This window comes from Zalophus californianus, chromosome 10 (assembly GCF_009762305.2).
Source record: "Zalophus californianus isolate mZalCal1 chromosome 10, mZalCal1.pri.v2, whole genome shotgun sequence".
Lineage (NCBI taxonomy): Eukaryota > Metazoa > Chordata > Mammalia > Carnivora > Otariidae > Zalophus > Zalophus californianus.
In genome coordinates, this window is record NC_045604.1 from 106488479 (window position 1) to 106505404 (window position 16926).

The 16926-nt window shown below is 59.0% G+C and overlaps 1 protein-coding gene across 2 annotated transcripts; it reads left to right on the forward strand.

Moving 5' to 3' along the window:
• Positions 1-1925: 1925 nt before the first annotated feature.
• GIGYF1 (GRB10 interacting GYF protein 1) lies at positions 1926-16725 on the forward strand. 2 transcript variants are annotated; one of them, XM_027611375.2, is made up of 29 exons: positions 1926-1998; positions 5062-5190; positions 6087-6311; positions 7027-7179; positions 7259-7317; positions 7463-7531; positions 7626-7755; positions 7866-7961; positions 8141-8252; positions 8354-8462; positions 8845-8885; positions 9106-9276; positions 9497-9750; positions 9880-9988; positions 10469-10606; positions 10781-10878; positions 11056-11227; positions 11349-11515; positions 11626-11726; positions 11822-11938; positions 12024-12124; positions 12280-12362; positions 12483-12623; positions 12711-12947; positions 13328-13515; positions 13615-13775; positions 13874-14037; positions 14120-14249; positions 14344-16725. In XM_027611375.2, exons 6-29 carry the CDS (start codon positions 7497-7499, stop codon positions 14394-14396), a joined length of 3108 nt encoding a protein of 1035 aa, XP_027467176.1. In that variant the 5' UTR covers positions 1926-1998; positions 5062-5190; positions 6087-6311; positions 7027-7179; positions 7259-7317; positions 7463-7496; the 3' UTR covers positions 14397-16725. The 2 variants fall into 2 exon arrangements, with proteins under 2 accessions (XP_027467176.1, XP_035578140.1); XM_035722247.1 differs by having other exon boundaries at positions 13331-13515.
• Positions 16726-16926: the final 201 nt, after the last annotated feature.

Here is a 16926-nt window from a genome sequence, read left to right on the forward strand (position 1 = left end):
TTTTATGGTGGCATTCAAAGCCCTCAGCTGAAGTTCTGCTCCCCTTCACACCCAAATAGCAATCCAGGTACTCTTCTCCCATCAGCCTGGATTGCGGCTATTGTAAAGCTGACCCCCACTTTTCCTAAACCTACCCAAATGCCTTCCATCCAGCTGAGCACAGGCCCCCACCATCCCCTACAGACAGCATTCCACAGAGGGCCCCCCTTCCCCTATACCATTTCTCCACCAAAATTTGCAATCTGGCATTTGCTAATTAACAATTAAAACATGCTAAGACCTTACTCATTCAGAGATTAGGCTGCTGGGAACTTGAATGGCTCAGGACACACTCTAGAAAAGTTAAAAACAAACAAAAAGCAACAACAGATTTTGAGTAACAAAAAACTGTTGTCTGTTTACGAACTTTAGGTGAAGAATTCTCACCCAAGCCTGGATTCTATTGATACATTTTTATACAGTGTTAACAATCTGAACATTGTCCACCCTGTTGGAACCAGAAGCCCCTGTCAGCTAACATTTGTGGAGTACTTGCCCTGTGCCAAGCACTATGTTAAATGCTTTACCATACATTCCAGAGACGGAAGAGATTATTTCCAAGGCCACCGGCAGTAATGAATAACACCCGCATGGGAACCCTTGCTTTAAACAATTGCCATTTTCCAGCCTCCGAGCAAGCTGGGAGACTGGCAGCATTAAGACAGAAGTCCTGACTGCAAGAAAGTGAAAGGAACTGAAAAAACAGACCCTAAAACTACAAGTGCATAGAAGCCTGGGGAACACTCAGTGCAGGAACAAAGGGCCTTCTGGTAGCTCCTGAGGTCTGTGCTCAAATATGGCACAACACAAGGGCCTCAAGTTCTCAGTCTGACTTTACTTTTCCCTGTCCTGAGAAAGATTACATTGTGTTTGCTAACAGCTGTTTCAGGACGCTGGAAAGTGAAATATACATTCTGGAATTAACTATCCAAAGAAAAAAAAGGTGAAAATACACAGGAGGCAAAAAAACAAACTTTTCGTCCCCAAAAGTTCAGGGATTTGGAAGTATTTCTTGGAAAACCACTTTCTTCAAACAAAGGAGGTGTCAATCTACTTCTCACATTTGCATAATAATTTCTCTTTTCACAGCTTTTCATATTCACCTATTTTAATTCTTTCAGCACTCCGGGAAGGAGAAGCGTGGAGATCGGGGTGGGGTGGAGAACAGCATTAACACCTGGCTGTAAAAGTGAAACGGAGGTCGAAAGCATCAACTGCTTTCTCCCGGGGTCTAGAAGCTAGTCAGTGGCGGAGCCAGATGGAATGGGTCTCACCAGTCAGCACTGCCTCGGACAGTGTCCAAATCATTAATTCCTCACTTATTTCACATATCCCAGGACGTCTGATGAACGCACCTCGGGATTATATGTTATCTCCTTCAATCCAGGCGGGCTTCCTGGAGGAAGCCGACTGGCGAGGCAAGCCCTGCGATGCCACCTGCGGCGGCCTCCGTCGCGACGGTCGCGCGTCACGTGCCGGAGAACAGCCGGGGAGCGCCCCGGGGGGACCCGCGACACCCCCCCCTCCGGCCCGCTGCAGGCCCTGCATCACGTGACGAGCCAGGCCCCGGGTCACGTGCCGGGGGGGTCGGGGGCGGCGGGCGTCCGGGCTCCCCACTGAGCAGGCGGGGCGGGCGCGAGGCCGTGCGGGTGGCTAGGGGCCAGAGCCGTGGAGGGGGCCTGGGCGGCGGCGGCGGCGGGGGCGGGGGCGGGGGCGGGGGCGGCGGCGGCGGCGGCGGCGGCGGAGGGGGCGGCCCCGCGGCCCCGCGTCCGCGTCACGTGGTGCGAGGCGGGCAGCCATCTTGCTACAAACACAAACAGAGAGGAGCGGCCGCCGCGGGAGCGCCAGCGCCCCCTCCCCCGCCGCCGCTGCCGTCGCCGCCGTCGCCGCCGCCCCCTGGCCCGCCGCGCGCGCCGCCAACGCCCCGGGACCGGAGCCTCGCGCCTCCCGCCCGCCGCGGTAAGCGCTCGGCGGCCCCGCGGACCCCGGCCCGCCGCGGGGCCCGGGGCAGGCCCGCCCCCGACGCCGAGGCGGCCGCGCCGAGCCTGCGAGAGTCAGAGCGAGAGCGCGGGCCGCCGGCACGGACCCTCCCGCGTCTCTGTCCAGGCCGCCGCCGCCGCTGCCGCCGCCCGGTGCGTCCGCCCTCCCGCCGGCCCCTCCCAGGCGCGGCCCCGAGGGAGGCCGGGCTCCTCCCGGTGGGCGACCGCCCTCGCCCCTCGCCCCGCGCACCTGGCGCCCCCTCCCTGAAGGGCACGCCGTCCTCCCGGGCGGCCCGCCTCCTTCCCACCCCCGCGCTCCTAACGGTCGTCCTCCGGCCCCTCGGCAGCCCTGCCCGGCCCCCTCCCGTCCGCGCGCATCCTCCGTCGGGCCCGCCCGGGGGCCCCCCGACCCTAATGCCCGGCGCTCCCCGGAGACTTCCCCAGTGTGCCTCCGGGCTCTTATCGGAATCAGCTGGGCCCTGCATGTCTTAGAGTCCAGGCGTTCCATGACTTTGGCCAACGTGGAAGCCTTTCTTCTTACGTGAAGCACCTCCGCTGGGTCTTCACCTAAATTTCCTTTCAACGACATTAGTGCTTGGTCATTGGGGTCTTCTTCCTCCTTGTTGCTGGGCCGTTTCAACACCTTAGTCTTTCGTGTCTCCAGGCCAGTCTCTTCCCAAAGCCCCGCGCCTCTGATGCAGCAGCTCCCTGGCCTCGGCCCCTCACACTTTGCCTCCCCCCGCCCCAAGTTAACTTGAAAGAGATCCTCATTTTGCATTTCTTATCCAGTCATTACCACAATTCCCAGCAAGCGTCCCGCTCTGGTCTTTCATAGGGCTCCAGCCCTGGAAGATGCTAAGTCAATTGTCGGCCTGTTCTTTCGTCCACCCACCCCAGTCTCACTCACCTCTTGCTTCTTATTGCTGCTTATCCAAAACTTAGCCTGCACACCACATCTCCACTGTTTCTCCGAGCTGACATGCCAGTTGCACCTTGGCCCCCCATCCCTGGACTCTGCATCTGAAGCCCCATGGATACCAACAGGCTGGTCCCCCTTGCCATTCATGATGTGGGAGTTTGCCCTCAGGATCCTTCATCTGTACTTTTCCCTGTGCAGTCCCAGGCCACCAATCCCTCAGCCAGCTCCAGAGGTCTGCTGTGTAATTGCAAAGGGCTGAAACAGATCTGGACTTGGCGTTGCTGCCCCGGCTTGGGGACCAAGGGCCTTAAGGGTCCCATATGGTGATTACAGTCAAGTGAGTTGTGTTCCTAGACCTCTGGCCTGGCTTTTTTAGCCAGTGGACAAATGAGTTTTGTTGTGATTTGATGTATCCAAGGACCCCAGTTTGCCCTTGTCTGTGGTTGGAGTTAGGGATAGAAACACTTCAGAACAGAGAAAGGGAGAAGAGGTTGCCATGTGAGGAATTTTAAAAAATCTAAGGAGAAATTTAAAATGGCTTAAAACTCACAAAGTACTTAGGGAGGTTCCTGCTGCTTGTGCATCCCTTCTCTAGTCTCGAACGGAGTGTCTAGGAACACGGGGTACCCTGTGGGGGCAGCTGCATCTTCCTTTCCTTGTTTTCCCTGGCTGGGTCCCAAGACTGGGCAAGTGGGCAGAAGGGATCAAATGAGGTAAAGTGTGAAAGCGCTTTGAAAACGTAACCAGTAGACGTGCCAAGGGGCGTTATTTGTCATGACGGCTCAGAGAGTGGAGAGCTGCGCTAACTGACCGGGCGGGGGGAGCACGGGCTCGCACCCTTCCTAAGCCTCAGAGTTATCCTGCCATGCATGGAGAATCTTTCCATCCTGAGAAAGGGCGGAGTCACCTCCCAACAGGCTTGGGACTGGGCGGTTGCTGGTTGCTCAGATGTTGGGGAATTTGGGACTCCACTTTGTTAATAGTGGTACCTTTCCGTGCCAAGGCACATTGCTCTGGAATGGGGCTAATTTTAGGGGTGATGGAATGAGGAAATAATGTTAACTTAGTGTGTACTAGGACTGCCTCTTGTTTGGATCTTTTTCTTGTGAGAGTTTTGAACCCCAGAGAACAGGCTTCCCTCCTGTTCTGCAAGCCTATTGTGAGCACCCTGGACCAGTGTGTGTCCTCTCTTCTCAACTCCAGCAGGGGGCGGCCTTTTAATAGCAATAATTCCAACACCGAGGGAGGGAGAGTATGCTGAGGCCTGAGAAAGAAGACTGGGCAGGCAGGCACAGAGGGAGTGCGTTGGGAGATGAGGCAGACAGATGCTGAAGGTAGGACCATGGGGTGGCAGGTAAGCTGGAATGAGCCTGTGAGGAGAGCCTTAGATTAACAAGCCAGGAAAGGGTGCTGTGCCCAGTCCTGTGTGCTGCCTGTCCCTGCTCTTTCCTTCGCTGGAAAGGGACCCAAACAGCTGGCTTTGAGAGTTTGTGATAGAGAAACTTAGCAGAATGTTTTAAACCTCTTCTTGAGGATTTCCCTCCTGGCAGGATTTCAGATTTCTCTCATGGGGTAGTATAATTAGGAAACGATTTCCTTGTTTGCTCTTTAGAGGGGAGACTGAACTGGAATAAATTGGTTTCTCTTGTCTCCGTTCTTCCCCATAAACACCAAGTAGGCTTTACCTGCGCTCGTGATACGGAGGAAGGGTCCTCAGCCGTGGCAGTGTTGATACGTTGGGCCAGCTAATTCCTTGTCGTGGGGGGGCTGCCCTGTGTATTGTAGGGTGTGGAGCCGCATCCTTGCCCTCCACCCGTTAGAGGCTAGTGGCGCCTTCCAGTCATGCCCACCAAAGCCATCTGCAGATACTGCCACATGTCCCTTAGGGAGCACAGCGCCCCTCCCCAGTTGAGAACCACTGGCTTGGGAGGAAACATGGTGCCAATGCCGCGGGTTTGGAGGGGTGGGCACCATGGGGCGGCTCGTGTGCTGCCTCACAGGCCGGCGGCCACCAGCTGCTGGGACCATGTCCTCCTGTGGCTGGGCTTGCCTGGAGACGCGACTTCTTTCTCTAGCCGCTCTTCTCCTTCCTCTGCCCTGACTGCCTCTTCCTTGCTTCTGCAGTTGCCCTGCTGCTCACACCAGGAGCCACTCCTCCTCAGTTTGCTTCTGACAACCAGGACGGAAAGGTGAAGGCCAGAAGCGGAAGCGTCAAGGAGAGCCGCCTTTGCCACTCCCTGGAAGGGAGGGAGAGTGAGTTGTCCCCTGTCCCCAAAGCCTTCCGCACCCAGAGGGCTCTTCTGTTCCCCACCTTCCCCCTGAAGATGGGGCCCTTCTGGAACGAACTGCAGGAAGCTCAGAACAGTCTTTCCTGAGGTTTGTTTGAAGGAATGTGGGGTGTTTTCCTTGGAGTGAGGAAGACTTAGGTATGCAGTAGCTATTCGCAAATGTCTTTTTGTTTCCTAAACCTTTTTTTTAACGGTGGTTAAAATGTACCATTTAACTGAGTTTTCAACCGAGTTTTTGAGTGTCCAGCTCTGTGAGGTTAAGTATGTTCGTGTTGTGCAACCGTCACCACCATCCATCTCCACAGCTGCCTCATTTGCCTCATTCAGGCTGAAACTCAGTACCATTGAACAGCTCCCCGCTCTCCTCACCCCCCAACCCTGGCCCGTTGTTCTACTCCCCGTGTTTCTAAATTTGATTCTTTAGGAATCTCACATAAGAGGAATCCTAGGGTATTTGTTCTTTTGTGACTGGGTGGTTTCCATTTGGTGTAATGTCTTCAAGGCTGATTCACTGGTCAAATTAAGTAGGGATGGTAGCATCGGTCCTGCGAGGCCTGCTCGAATCCAGTGAAAGGGAGAGCTTTTCAACAGATGTGTCTTCTCACGGTTGTGTGTGCCGTGGCATGCTGCATCACCAGCAGCGGCCAGCGAGGGCTGTTGTAGAAGAGATGCCCATGTCGGGGGAGGTCCACCCCGCTCGAGATGCTCTCCAAAGCTGCATTCCCTGCTAGGATGCTGGGGTTCTGGGACTGGGTCCCGCCTCTGTCAGAGCATTTTGCTTCATCTCCCCATGTGCAGCTGTACGTGAGAGCTGCTCTCCCTTGGCCCCTCTGCTGGAAACCCTTCCTCCTCTCTTGCCAGAGTTGTGGAGTCTTGGAATTGATGGAAACTGTGGAGGTACTCGGGTCCAGCCTCCCCTCCAGCCAGTGAGGGAAGCCCCCGTGCAGCTCCCCGAGACCTTGCCCACCTGTCCTCGCTCGGAACCGCCAGGGATGAGCCGCCTCCTGAGAGCCTCCTCTGCTGTTCCTTAGAGGGATAGGTCATTGCCACTGCCACTGCTTCTATCAGCCTCATTTCTGCTTTATGGTGAGGGGAGCGCCGTACTAGTCTGTAGCATAATAACGTTCTCTCCTTGGTTCTTAGTAGTTACGGTGGGCTCTTCCTGATCCATGGAAAGGGTCTGGGTGTTGATTCCTGGTGGGTAAACCAGCCCAAGGAGGGCACTGGCCAGACTTACCTGCCCGCAGCCTTCCGTGTGCCCTGCCTTTGGCCCTTAGGGCCTCCCCACCACCACTCCCCTTTTTCTGGCCCCCTCCCCCCAGTTGAATCCCTAGATTCTAGCCACCAAACAGGCAGCCTTGAGTTTTTTCCAGAAGGGAAATAAGTTTGCTCCCAGACTTCGTGTGTAATTTTTTTTTTTTTTCAAAACGAATGTTTTTTTGTCTTTAGAATATCTGTGGCTGTGTTGGGTTTTTTGTTTGTTTGTTTGCTTGTGTTTTATCTTTGTGTTGAGCATTCCCACATACCTCAGCCAGCCCTTTACCGAGTGCCACACCCCACTGCGAGGGTGCTGAGACCAGTGCCTCACTCAGCTCTGCTGAGGGAATTAACTACTCTCGAGGCCTAACGTGGGGGACAGAGATGAGGAGGAGCAGAGGGTGTGGTTCTCTGCCCTGGATAACTGGAAGCGTCCAGCATCTGTAGATCTCCCCATTGTGCAGGACAGAGGAGGCCCAGAAGTGGGGAGGCCCATCTGGCCCACTGGTTTAACCCCAGCTTTGTTTCCTCACCTCTCGGTAAGGATCTTTCTCGGATGTGAAGCTCCCTCCTCGGGCGCCACTGCAGTCAGATCATCGTCCTGTAGCTTGGGGACCTCGGTTCATTCCAGCATAGGCCCCTGCCTGAAGAGAGTCCAGTCCCGGCCCTACTTGCTTCCTGGGGGCAAGGCTGCCAAGTGAGTCTGGGGTGGAGGGAGGCAACCCCTGCTGGAGCTGGAAGGGGCTCTAGCTGCCCTGTTTCCTCCCTTCCCCCAGGTCTTCCCTCATCGTGACAGTTCGCCTCACTCATGCTGGGTGGCACGTGGCTGGCTTAGGTGAGCCCTTTCAGAGTTCAGTAGGTGGGAATCTATACCTTACTGCCTTGTGGTTCTCCGGGTGTGCTGTCTCCGAGGCCTAGTGTCCCGGTGCCTCCACAGGTGTTTGGAGAGTGAACGCCAGGTCCCCCCCTCTTCCCTTCAGCCCCTCTGACCTCGAGGACACGCCCAGCTCCATCATGGCAGCGGAGACCCTCAATTTTGGGCCTGAGTGGTGAGTTAGACATGCTCTGGATGGCCTGGAGAAGCCAGGAAGAATGGGGTTGCTCAGACTCCTGTCTCTTTCCTTCCCTGTGTCCCTTTCCTAGGCTGAGGGCCCTTTCCAGTGGCGGCAGCGTGGCCTCCCCACCCCCATCCCCTGCCATGCCCAAATACAAGCTGGCTGACTATCGCTATGGGCGAGAAGAAATGCTGGCTCTCTACGTCAAGGAGAACAAGGTGGGGGGCAGGCGGGTGTGGGGTGTGTGGCCCCGTTGCCTGCTTGGTCTCAGCCAGTGGAGAGAGTCCAGGAGCAGGTGGGATCCCGGCTCTCCTGCCCCGACTGACAGGTGCCGGATGAGCTGCAGGACAAGGAGTTTGCCGCGGTGCTGCAGGAGGAGCCGCTGCAGCCTCTGGCGCTAGAGCCTCTGACTGAGGAGGAGCAGGTGGGGCTGGGCTGGGGCGGTGCAGGGCAGGGCGCTGGGTCTTCCCCTTGCAGAGACGGCCTGAAGCTGGGAAGATAGGTGGTGGAGGTTGTGGTTCTGGGCAGGGATCGGCGGCAGGGCGGGGGGGGGGGGTACGCAGGTGCCTGGGTCCTCACTGCCACCCTTGGCTCCCTCCTCAGAGAAACTTCTCCCTGTCAGTGAACAGTGTGGCTGTGCTGAGGCTGATGGGGAAAGGGGCTGGCCCCCCCCTAGGTGGCACCTCCCGTGGCAGGGGCAGCACTCGGAGCCGAGGTAGAGGGGGGTGACGGTGTGTTCTGGGGGCGGGCTGTGGTTTTGAGGGTGCAGAGAGATGGCCAGGCAGGTTTCCCACGTGTATCTCCTCCTTTATCCAGGCCGAGGCCGTGGTGACAGTTGCTTTTACCAAAGAAGCATTGAAGAAGGCGATGGGGCCTTTGGTCGAAACCCCCGGGAGATCCAGCGTAGCCAGAGTTGGGATGACAGGTGCTGGCAGCATAGTGGCAGAGCGGAGAGAAGCCCTGCAGCGCCGTCCCTGGACGGTGGCTCGGGTCTTTGTCCGCAGAGGGCAACAGGAGACCCACCAAATCAGCCCTGGCCACAGAGTGTCCCCTTTGCCTCTGACTGACTTCCTGTGGCTCTCTTCCTTTGCCTTCTGATTCTCCTAGTCCTCGTTTAGCCTGCGACCTTCTCTGCGTGCCCCTCTGGGCTCCCTTCCGAGGCTGACATCTCCCTAGTACCCCGCCCCTGGGCCTTCCCCCTTCCCACCGCTCTCAGGACAGAGCGGACGGGCTCTGTGGGCGTTCCGCAAATTGGAGGGCGGGCTGGGATCCATCCTCCTTTGACCTAACGCCTTTTCCTTCTGCAGAGGCGAGAGAAGGTTTGAGAAGTCGGCCAGGAGGGATGGAGGTATGGAGAGTGGCAATGGCCATGTCCCGGAGGTCACTGGGGGGGGGGGTGGGGGGGGGGAGTGAAATGGGCGGTGCCATTAGGGGAGTGTTTTCCTGAGGGAGGTGGGGGGGGACAGGAGGGCCTGGAGCTGGACTCCTTTTTACTGCAAGGTCTGTAGTAAGAGTCTTCCAGGGACCGTGGCTGCTGTTCCGCTGACTGTGTCTTCCCCACCCCCAAGCACGATCCGGGTTTGAGGAGGGAGGGGCTGGCCCGAGGAAGGAACATGCCCGCTCAGATAGCGAGAACTGGCGTTCTCTTCGGGAGGAGCAAGAGGAAGAGGAGGAGGGCAGTTGGAGACTTGGGGCAGGACCCCGGCGAGATGGCGACCGCTGGCGCTCAGCCAGCCCTGGTGAGGTTGGGGCCGGATGGGGGTCGTGGGGTCAGAGGGTGGGCTCCCGCGGCCGGGTGGAGGGACCAGAAAGCTTCCTGGAGTGGACAGGGGTGGGAGGGCAGGCCTGGCAGTGCCGGTTGGTCCCGGGGTGGAGGGGGAGGTCCCGGTGGGCAGCAGAAAGGCGAAGGCTGGCTTGACCGGAATACCGACCTTCCTTCTTTTGACTTTTCCCGCCCAGATGGCGGCCCCCGCTCTGCTGGCTGGCGGGAACACGGGGACCGGCGTCGCAAGTTCGAATTTGATTTGCGAGGGGATCGAGGAGGGTGTGGTGAAGAGGAAGGGCGGGGTGGGGGAGGCAGCTCTCACCTCCGGAGGTGCCGAGGGCCTGACGGCTTTGAGGAAGACAAAGATGGTCTCCCGGAGTGGTGCCTGGATGACGAGGACGAAGAGATGGGCACCTTCGATGCCTCTGGGGCTTTCCTGCCTCTCAAGGTATCGGAGGAAACACAGGGAAGGTCTCCGCTGGAGGGGGAGGGGGGTGGGACCTACCCTGGTGGTGGCCTCTCCCACCTGTTCATCCTCTGCCTCTCGCTCCCCACCGTGTCCCCTAACCCTGTGCAGAAGGGCCCCAAGGAGCCCATTCCTGAGGAGCAGGAACTCGACTTCCAGGGCCTGGAGGAAGAGGAGGAAGAGCCTCCTGAAGGGCTAGACGAGGGGGGGCCTGAGGCAGGTGAGCCTGCGGGGGGCGGGGGCAGTGCCTTGAGCCCAGGCCAGGCAGGCAGAGGGGCCCTCACCAGGCTGTGCCACCCACCTTTAGGAGAAGGCAGCTTGGGCGAAGAGCAGGTGTTGCCGGGTGGGGGAGGAACGGAGCAGGGCCGTGTCTGAAAGGCAGAGTGTCAGTTCAAATTCAGGCACAATCAAGATGATCTGTGCAAATCCTTGAAAGAATCTGAAGAACGCAGTGTTAAGTCCGTGGTGGTATGTGTACGGTCTTGGGCAGTGACGCGGACACGTGCACAACGTGTCCAGTGTTGCAAGGTGGGGTTTGTGGTGCTGATTTGCTGGGTGTTAGCAGAGTTGAGCAGTTAGATGGGTGGATTCAAGGCCCAGAGACCTAGGTTCTGGCCACAAATGGGAGACCCGTGTCAAGTCATTTTTAAGGCCTTTTAGCTCTTTGTTTTGAATTCTGGTAATTACCCGTGTCTTTCAGGAGGGAAGGAACTGACTCCACTACCTCCTCAGGAGGAGAAGTCCAGTTCCCCATCCCCACTGCCCACCTTGGGTCCCCTCTGGGGAGCTAATGGGGAAGGTGACGACGCTGCAGACAAGGACCTGCCGGCAGCTGAAGGTAGTGGAGGGGGGGAGACGCTCCTCTTCCTTGGGGTGGGATGGAGGTACCTAAGGCGTCTTGGGTGGGGGAAAGAGGTAGAACTAGAGTCCACTTTTCTGGAACGACGGTGGTTAGGGAAGCGTCTCATTCTCTTCTCTGGACCACCATTTCACTTGCTTTCTTTGCTTCTAGATGATATGAGGGGAATGCCGCTGAGTCCTGTGGTAGGCTCACCCTCTGGCCCGCCTGGAGATCTGGAGGATGATGAAGGCCTGAAGCACCTGCAGCAGGTGTGAGGAACCTCAGAAGGCTCTGGGGATCCTGCCCTACGGGGGACGGAGAGCCGTTGCTCCCTCTGTCCCTCTGCATTGTGACCCGACCTCTTGACTGCACCCTGATCTTAGCCCCAGCCCCGTCCTGATGTCATGTTTGGGCTGTTGAGGCTTCCTCTCTCCCTGGTCTCCCAGGAGGCGGAGAAGCTGGTGGCCTCCCTGCAGGACAGCTCCCTGGAGGAGGAGCAGTTCACGGCTGCCATGCAGGCCCAGGGCCTGCGCCACTCAGCAGCTGCCACTGCCCTCCCCCTGAGCCATGGTGCGGCCCGGAAGTGGTTCTACAAGGATCCCCAGGGGGAGATCCAAGGTGCCTGTGGGCAGTGGGGACCGTGCCAGCGGGGCTGCTGGGGGCAGGGGGACAACACCGTTCTTGTTCAGGGCTTCACCGGCTCGGCTTTCTGACCGAGGTCCCCCTTCCCTTGGTCCAGGCCCTTTCACAACACAGGAAATGGCAGAGTGGTTCCAGGCGGGCTATTTCTCCATGGCGCTGCTTGTGAAGCGGGGCTGTGATGAGGGCTTCCAGCCACTGGGTGAGGTGATCAAGATGTGGGGTCGTGTGCCCTTTGCCCCGGGACCCTCGCCACCCCCACTGCTGGTGAGCCCGGCCGCCTTGGCGAGGAGTGGGGTGGGGAGGGGAAGCGGGAGCTGCGCTGGGGGCACAGGGCGGAAGGGCAGAGCCACAGGCGCGCCATGGGCCTCGCACAGGGCAACATGGACCAGGAGCGGCTGAAGAAGCAGCAGGAGCTTGCCGCGGCCGCCCTGTACCAGCAGCTGCAGCACCAGCAGTTTCTGCAGCTGGTTGGCAGGTACGGGGGCGCCTAGAAGGCTTTGGTGGCCAGGCGGGCTGCGGGCTCGGAGCTGGGGGCCCCCGCCCTCCTGACGCCCATGTCTGGGCCCGCAGCCGGCAGCTCCCACAGTGTGCGCTCCGGGAGAAGGCGGCTCTGGGGGACCTGAGCCCGCCGCAGCAGCAGCAGCTCACCGCCTTCCTGCAGCAGCTCCAAGCTCTCAAACCGCCCAGGTTCAGGGGCTGGTGTCTTTTGGGGGCGAGGGGGGCAGACCCAAGAGGAATTCGGAGTTCTGAGAAACCCTGCTCTGCTCCTCAGAGGCGGGGACCAGAACCTGCTCCCAACCATGAACCGGTCCTTGTCAGTGCCGGATTCGGGCCCCCTCTGGGATATACATACCTCAGCCTCATCACAGTCAGGTGTGTGGCCCGCCTGTTCCCTGCCCCCATGTTCTGAGCCGCCCCCCCCACCAAGTCCCTGGGTGAGTGGGGGGGAGGGCTTTGTGTCTGCTCCCGCCTTCTGGGCGCTCCAGCCCAGCCTGAGTCGTCTGCTGCTGCTGCCCTTGCTTCTGCAGGCGGTGAGGCCAGTCTTTGGGACATACCAATTAACTCTTCGACTCAGGGTCCAATTCTAGAACAACTCCAGCTGCAGCACAAAGTGAGTAGGCTTCCTGGGACTGGGGTCCTCGGGCAGCGAGGGCCGGGCCAAGGCAGAGAAGGCCGGGGGTGTGTGTGGGGGGCGCCCAGGTCTGCCACCTGAGCTCGTTGGACATGCCAGTTCCAAGAGCGCAGAGAAGCGGAGCTCAGGGCGAAGCGGGAGGAGGAGGAGCGCAAGCGGCGGGAGGAGAAGCGGCGGCAGCAGCAGCAGGAGGAGCAGAAGCGGCGGCAGGAGGAGGAGGAGCTGTTCCGGCGCAAGCAGGTGTGTGCCCGGCTGCCCCCAGCCCCGCTCGCCCACGCCCCCGGGGCCCAGGCCGCTGGCCCTCACCACGCTGCTGCCCCGGCCCAGGTGCGGCAGCAGGAACTCCTGCTGAAGCTGCTGCAGCAGCAGCAGGCGGTGGCGGCTGTCCCGGCGCCCCCCGCACCCCCGGCGCCCAGCTCCCCGCCCCCGCTGTGGGCCGGCCTGGCCAAGCAGGGGCTCTCCATGAAGACGCTGCTCGAGCTGCAGTTGGAGGGCGAGCGGCAGCTGCACAAGCAGCCCCCGCCCCGGGAGCCATCGCGGGCCCAGGCCCCCAACCACCGCGTGGTGAGCAGGCTGGCCCTGACATTCCCCGACCCTGCCGACTGCCAGTTTTTGAGCCCTCGGGAACCCCTTCCGGTCAGCTCCCAGGGTGACCCGTGGGGTGGGGGGAGTCGCTGAGCCCCGACTTTCCAGCCTGAGCGCTGGTCTGTATCTGACTGTGAAGCGTCTTCTGGGCGGCCCTCACCTCGTCCCACTCGGCTATCTCCGTGAGCCTCCCCACCTAGTTGTTCTAGAGTGAGAGAGAGAGACAGAGAGACAGAGAGAGAGAGAGAGTGTGTGTGAGAGAGTGTGTGTGTGTGTGTGTGTGTGTGTGTGTGTGTGTGTGTGTGTGTCCCCGTGTGTCCGTGTCCGTCCATATTGGGGCTGATTTTTGCCATCTGTAGCAGCTTGGGGGCCTGGGCTCGGCCCCCCTGAACCAGTGGGTATCTGAGGCCGGGCCCCTGTGGGGCGGGCCCGACAAGAGTGGGGGCGGCAGCGGCGGCCCGGGGCTCTGGGAGGACACCCTCAAGAGCGGCGGGAGCCTGGCCCGCGGCCTGGGCTTGAAGAACAGCCGGAGCAGCCCCTCTCTCAGGTGGGTGCCGGGGCCTGCAGGCTCCGTCCGGTCTCGGGCAGGGCTTGGAAGGATGTGGCAGGCCTCCGCTGACCTCTGATTCGTCCCCGGCCCACTCAGTGACTCGTACAGCCACCTGTCCGGTCGGCCTGTGCGCAAAAAGACCGAGGAGGAAGAGAAGCTGTTGAAGCTGCTGCAGGGCATCCCCAGGCCCCAGGACGGCTTCACCCAGTGGTGTGAGCAGATGCTGCACACGCTGAGCACCACGGGCAGCCTGGATGGTACAGGCGACAGACCCGGGGAGGCCGGGCGGGGCCGGGGCTTCCGCACCTGCCTCAGTCAGGCGGGCCCTGACTGCCCGTCCCCTCCTGCCCTGTAGTACCCATGGCTGTAGCGATCCTCAAGGAGGTGGAATCCCCCTACGACGTCCACGATTACATCCGTTCCTGCTTGGGAGACACGCTGGAAGCCAAAGAATTTGCCAAACAGTTCCTGGAGCGGAGGGCCAAACAGAAAGCCAGCCAGCAGCGGCAGCAGCAGCAGGTGAGGCTTCAAGGGCCCTTGGCAGGTGGGGTGAGGCTGCCCCTCACCGTGCTGACCCAGCTTCCCTGTCTGAGCCTCACAGGAGGCGTGGCTGAGCAGTGGCTCCCTACAGACAGCCTTTCAGACCAACCACAGCACCAAACTCGGCCCTGGGGAGGGCAGCAAAGCCAAGAGGCGGGCGCTCATGCTGCACTCAGATCCTAGCATCTTGGGTGAGTTTGGGGGTGTGGCCATGAAGGGGGCTTTTTACTCAGCAGGGGCCAGGAGCCTGGGGAGAGCTCAAACCCAGCTTCTTCCCGGCTTCAGGGTACTCCCTGCACGGACCTTCTGGTGAGATCGAGAGCGTGGATGACTACTGACCAGCCCGTCCCACCAGCCCCTGGGCTGTAGGCCAGGGGCGGCAGCAGCGGCTTGGACCCGTGGGTCCCCAGCCTGCAGGCTCCCCACAGGGAGCATAGGAGGAAGCAGGGGCAGGGTCCCCAGCACTTGTTACAAACCACACGATGCACCTTAACTCACCCACCACGAGGCACTTTACAGATTGGGGGGAAGGGTTTTTGTGTTTTGGGTTTTTGTTTTTGTTTTGTTTTTGTTTTTTCTTTAAAACATTTAAACAACCCTGAAGAAAGTGTTAGGAGAGACAAAAAAAAAAAAAAAAAACATTGTTAAAAACTAGACTCTAAGCACCCCTTCCCCCTCTAGGGACAGTGAGGGTGACAATGGAAGGTCCACAGAGGTTTTTTGGGACTTTTGGTTTTGGTTTTTTGTTGTTTTTTTTTTTAAGAAAAAAGAAATGAAAAAAAAAAAAAGGTTAGGAGATTGAAAGAAAAAAACACACTGTTTTTTTGGGGCAGTGGGGACACAGGCCCCACGGACCTGTTCTGCCTGGCCCCCAAGGCTGCACTTACCCTCCCTGCCCCGTAAGGTGGGCCATTGGGGTAACTGGAAGCTGGGGTGCCAGCAGTTTGCACAGCGAGGCCCCCTCAGCCCCGCCAGCCGGACCCGCTGTGAACGGCTCCCTTTGTTGCTGTGACTGTGGCGGAGGTGTCCGGTGTAGGGGCCAAAGTAGCCCCTTGGCTTTGCTGCTTTGGGGGAAAGTTGCACAAATGGGCCGGGCCGCCTCAGCTCTTCAGGCTGCCGTCCTGCGCTGGCTGACGAGGTAGAGGGGGAAGGGCCAGCCAGTGCCAGCCTCATCTGGCTGTCAAGGTGGAAGAACTTCCACTCTGGCCCCGGTGAGGGTTTCCCCCACTGCTGCCATTTGCAGGGGACGGCCTGGGTGTGAAGCTGAAAGCCTCAGCTCCCTGCCTTGCCACATGAATGTATTCTTTGGGCCACAAGCCCCTGCTGCGCCTTCTGCCTCAACCCTGTGCGAGGTGGGAGCGGAGCAGTTCCTCCAGGAGCTGGAGAGAGAGGCACCACTTAATGACTATTTTCTCCTGTGAAAGGGGCAAGAGGAGGGCCTAGGAGGCCAAGGGCATGGGGGCAGCGTGGGGCTTCAGGATGCGGTGTAGGGGCTGTTAGAAGGGAGTTCCCTGCTTGCAGCCAGCTGTGTGGGACGTGGACCACCCAGCTCTGCTCTGACCCCTCCATTGACCAAATGGGGAGGAGCAAGTGGCCTCTCCCTTTTCTGCTCCCTGATGCCGTTTTTAATGTTGGGTAAGGTGCGAGGGTCAAGAATAGAAGTGTTGTCTCTCCTGGGTCAGGGGTAGGCTGCCCTTCTGTTGCTCACCAACTTATTCCCAATTACCTGCCTGGGTTTGTCTCCATTTGTGGTTTTTTTTTTGTTTGTTTTTGTTTTAAACAGTTTGTTGTATCTTTTGGGTTTCTCGAACTTCTCCCATCGACCTCATTGCTCAGAGCGCAGTATTAGGGCAGGACTCTGCCACTGCCTCCCCTCCATGAATGTATTTATCCTTCCTGCCCTGGGGAAATGGGGAGTTCCCATGCATCCCCAGAGAGACCACATTTTTTTTTTTTGTTTTGTTTTGTTTTGTTTTGCACCAAAGTGGCAACTGGGTCAGTGTTGGGGGATAAAGCTGGCCTTGGGGGTGGAGGGCTACCCTCCACCTGCTTCTCCCTGGTTTCAACAGTGTTAGCATCCGTGAAAAGACTTTATTCTCTCTAAAGCAATAAGGGGGTGATGGGCCAGGGGGAAATGTCTTGCTGCTGCTGGCCCCCCAGCTCCCCCCCTTCCTCACGCCAGTATTTGGCGGCATTAGAGGTGTCGGGGGGAGTACTGTTGTGACTGAATGTAACTGCCCCCACCCCTGCCGCAGCCAATGCAGGGGAGGGGGGTGACACTCTTCCCTGTCTCTTCCTTCCCCTTCACCCCCAGCTAAAGAGACTTTGAACTTAGGGGGCCCTTGAGCCTGGAGAGGCCTTAACCCTGTGAGGAAGTGTAGGGGGAGCCCTCTCCCACCCCCATCCCCTTCTGAGAGTGGTCAATGTTTACAAGCCCCTGAGCCCCCCAGCCCAGGGACTCCACCCCCATTGCCGTCCTTTCCCACCTGTCTTCCTGGGCCCCAGCTGCTCTCCCACCCTCCTTGGGTTGGGGTGGGTGCAGGGGTTCTTCTGTATCCCCTTGTCTGCCTTGGGCCCACAATCTCCCCTACCCCCACCCTGTGTGACTCCCTTCTCTTCTACCTGCCCATGTAAATATTCCTTCCCCCAATAAAACTTGGCGTGTGTTCTCCCCTTCTGCTTCTGTGTCTTTTCTTGGAAGAAAGGGTCTTTGGGGAACAGGGACAAGGCTAAGCGCAAGGAACTGAAAGAGCTGTGGCCAGGGGCAACTGTGGTCAGCCAGCCAGCCAGCCAGCCAGCCAGCCAGTCAGAGGGCTGTGTGTGTTTGGGAGCACCCACGGCCCTGCGGGGCAGAAGATCCTCCTGCCT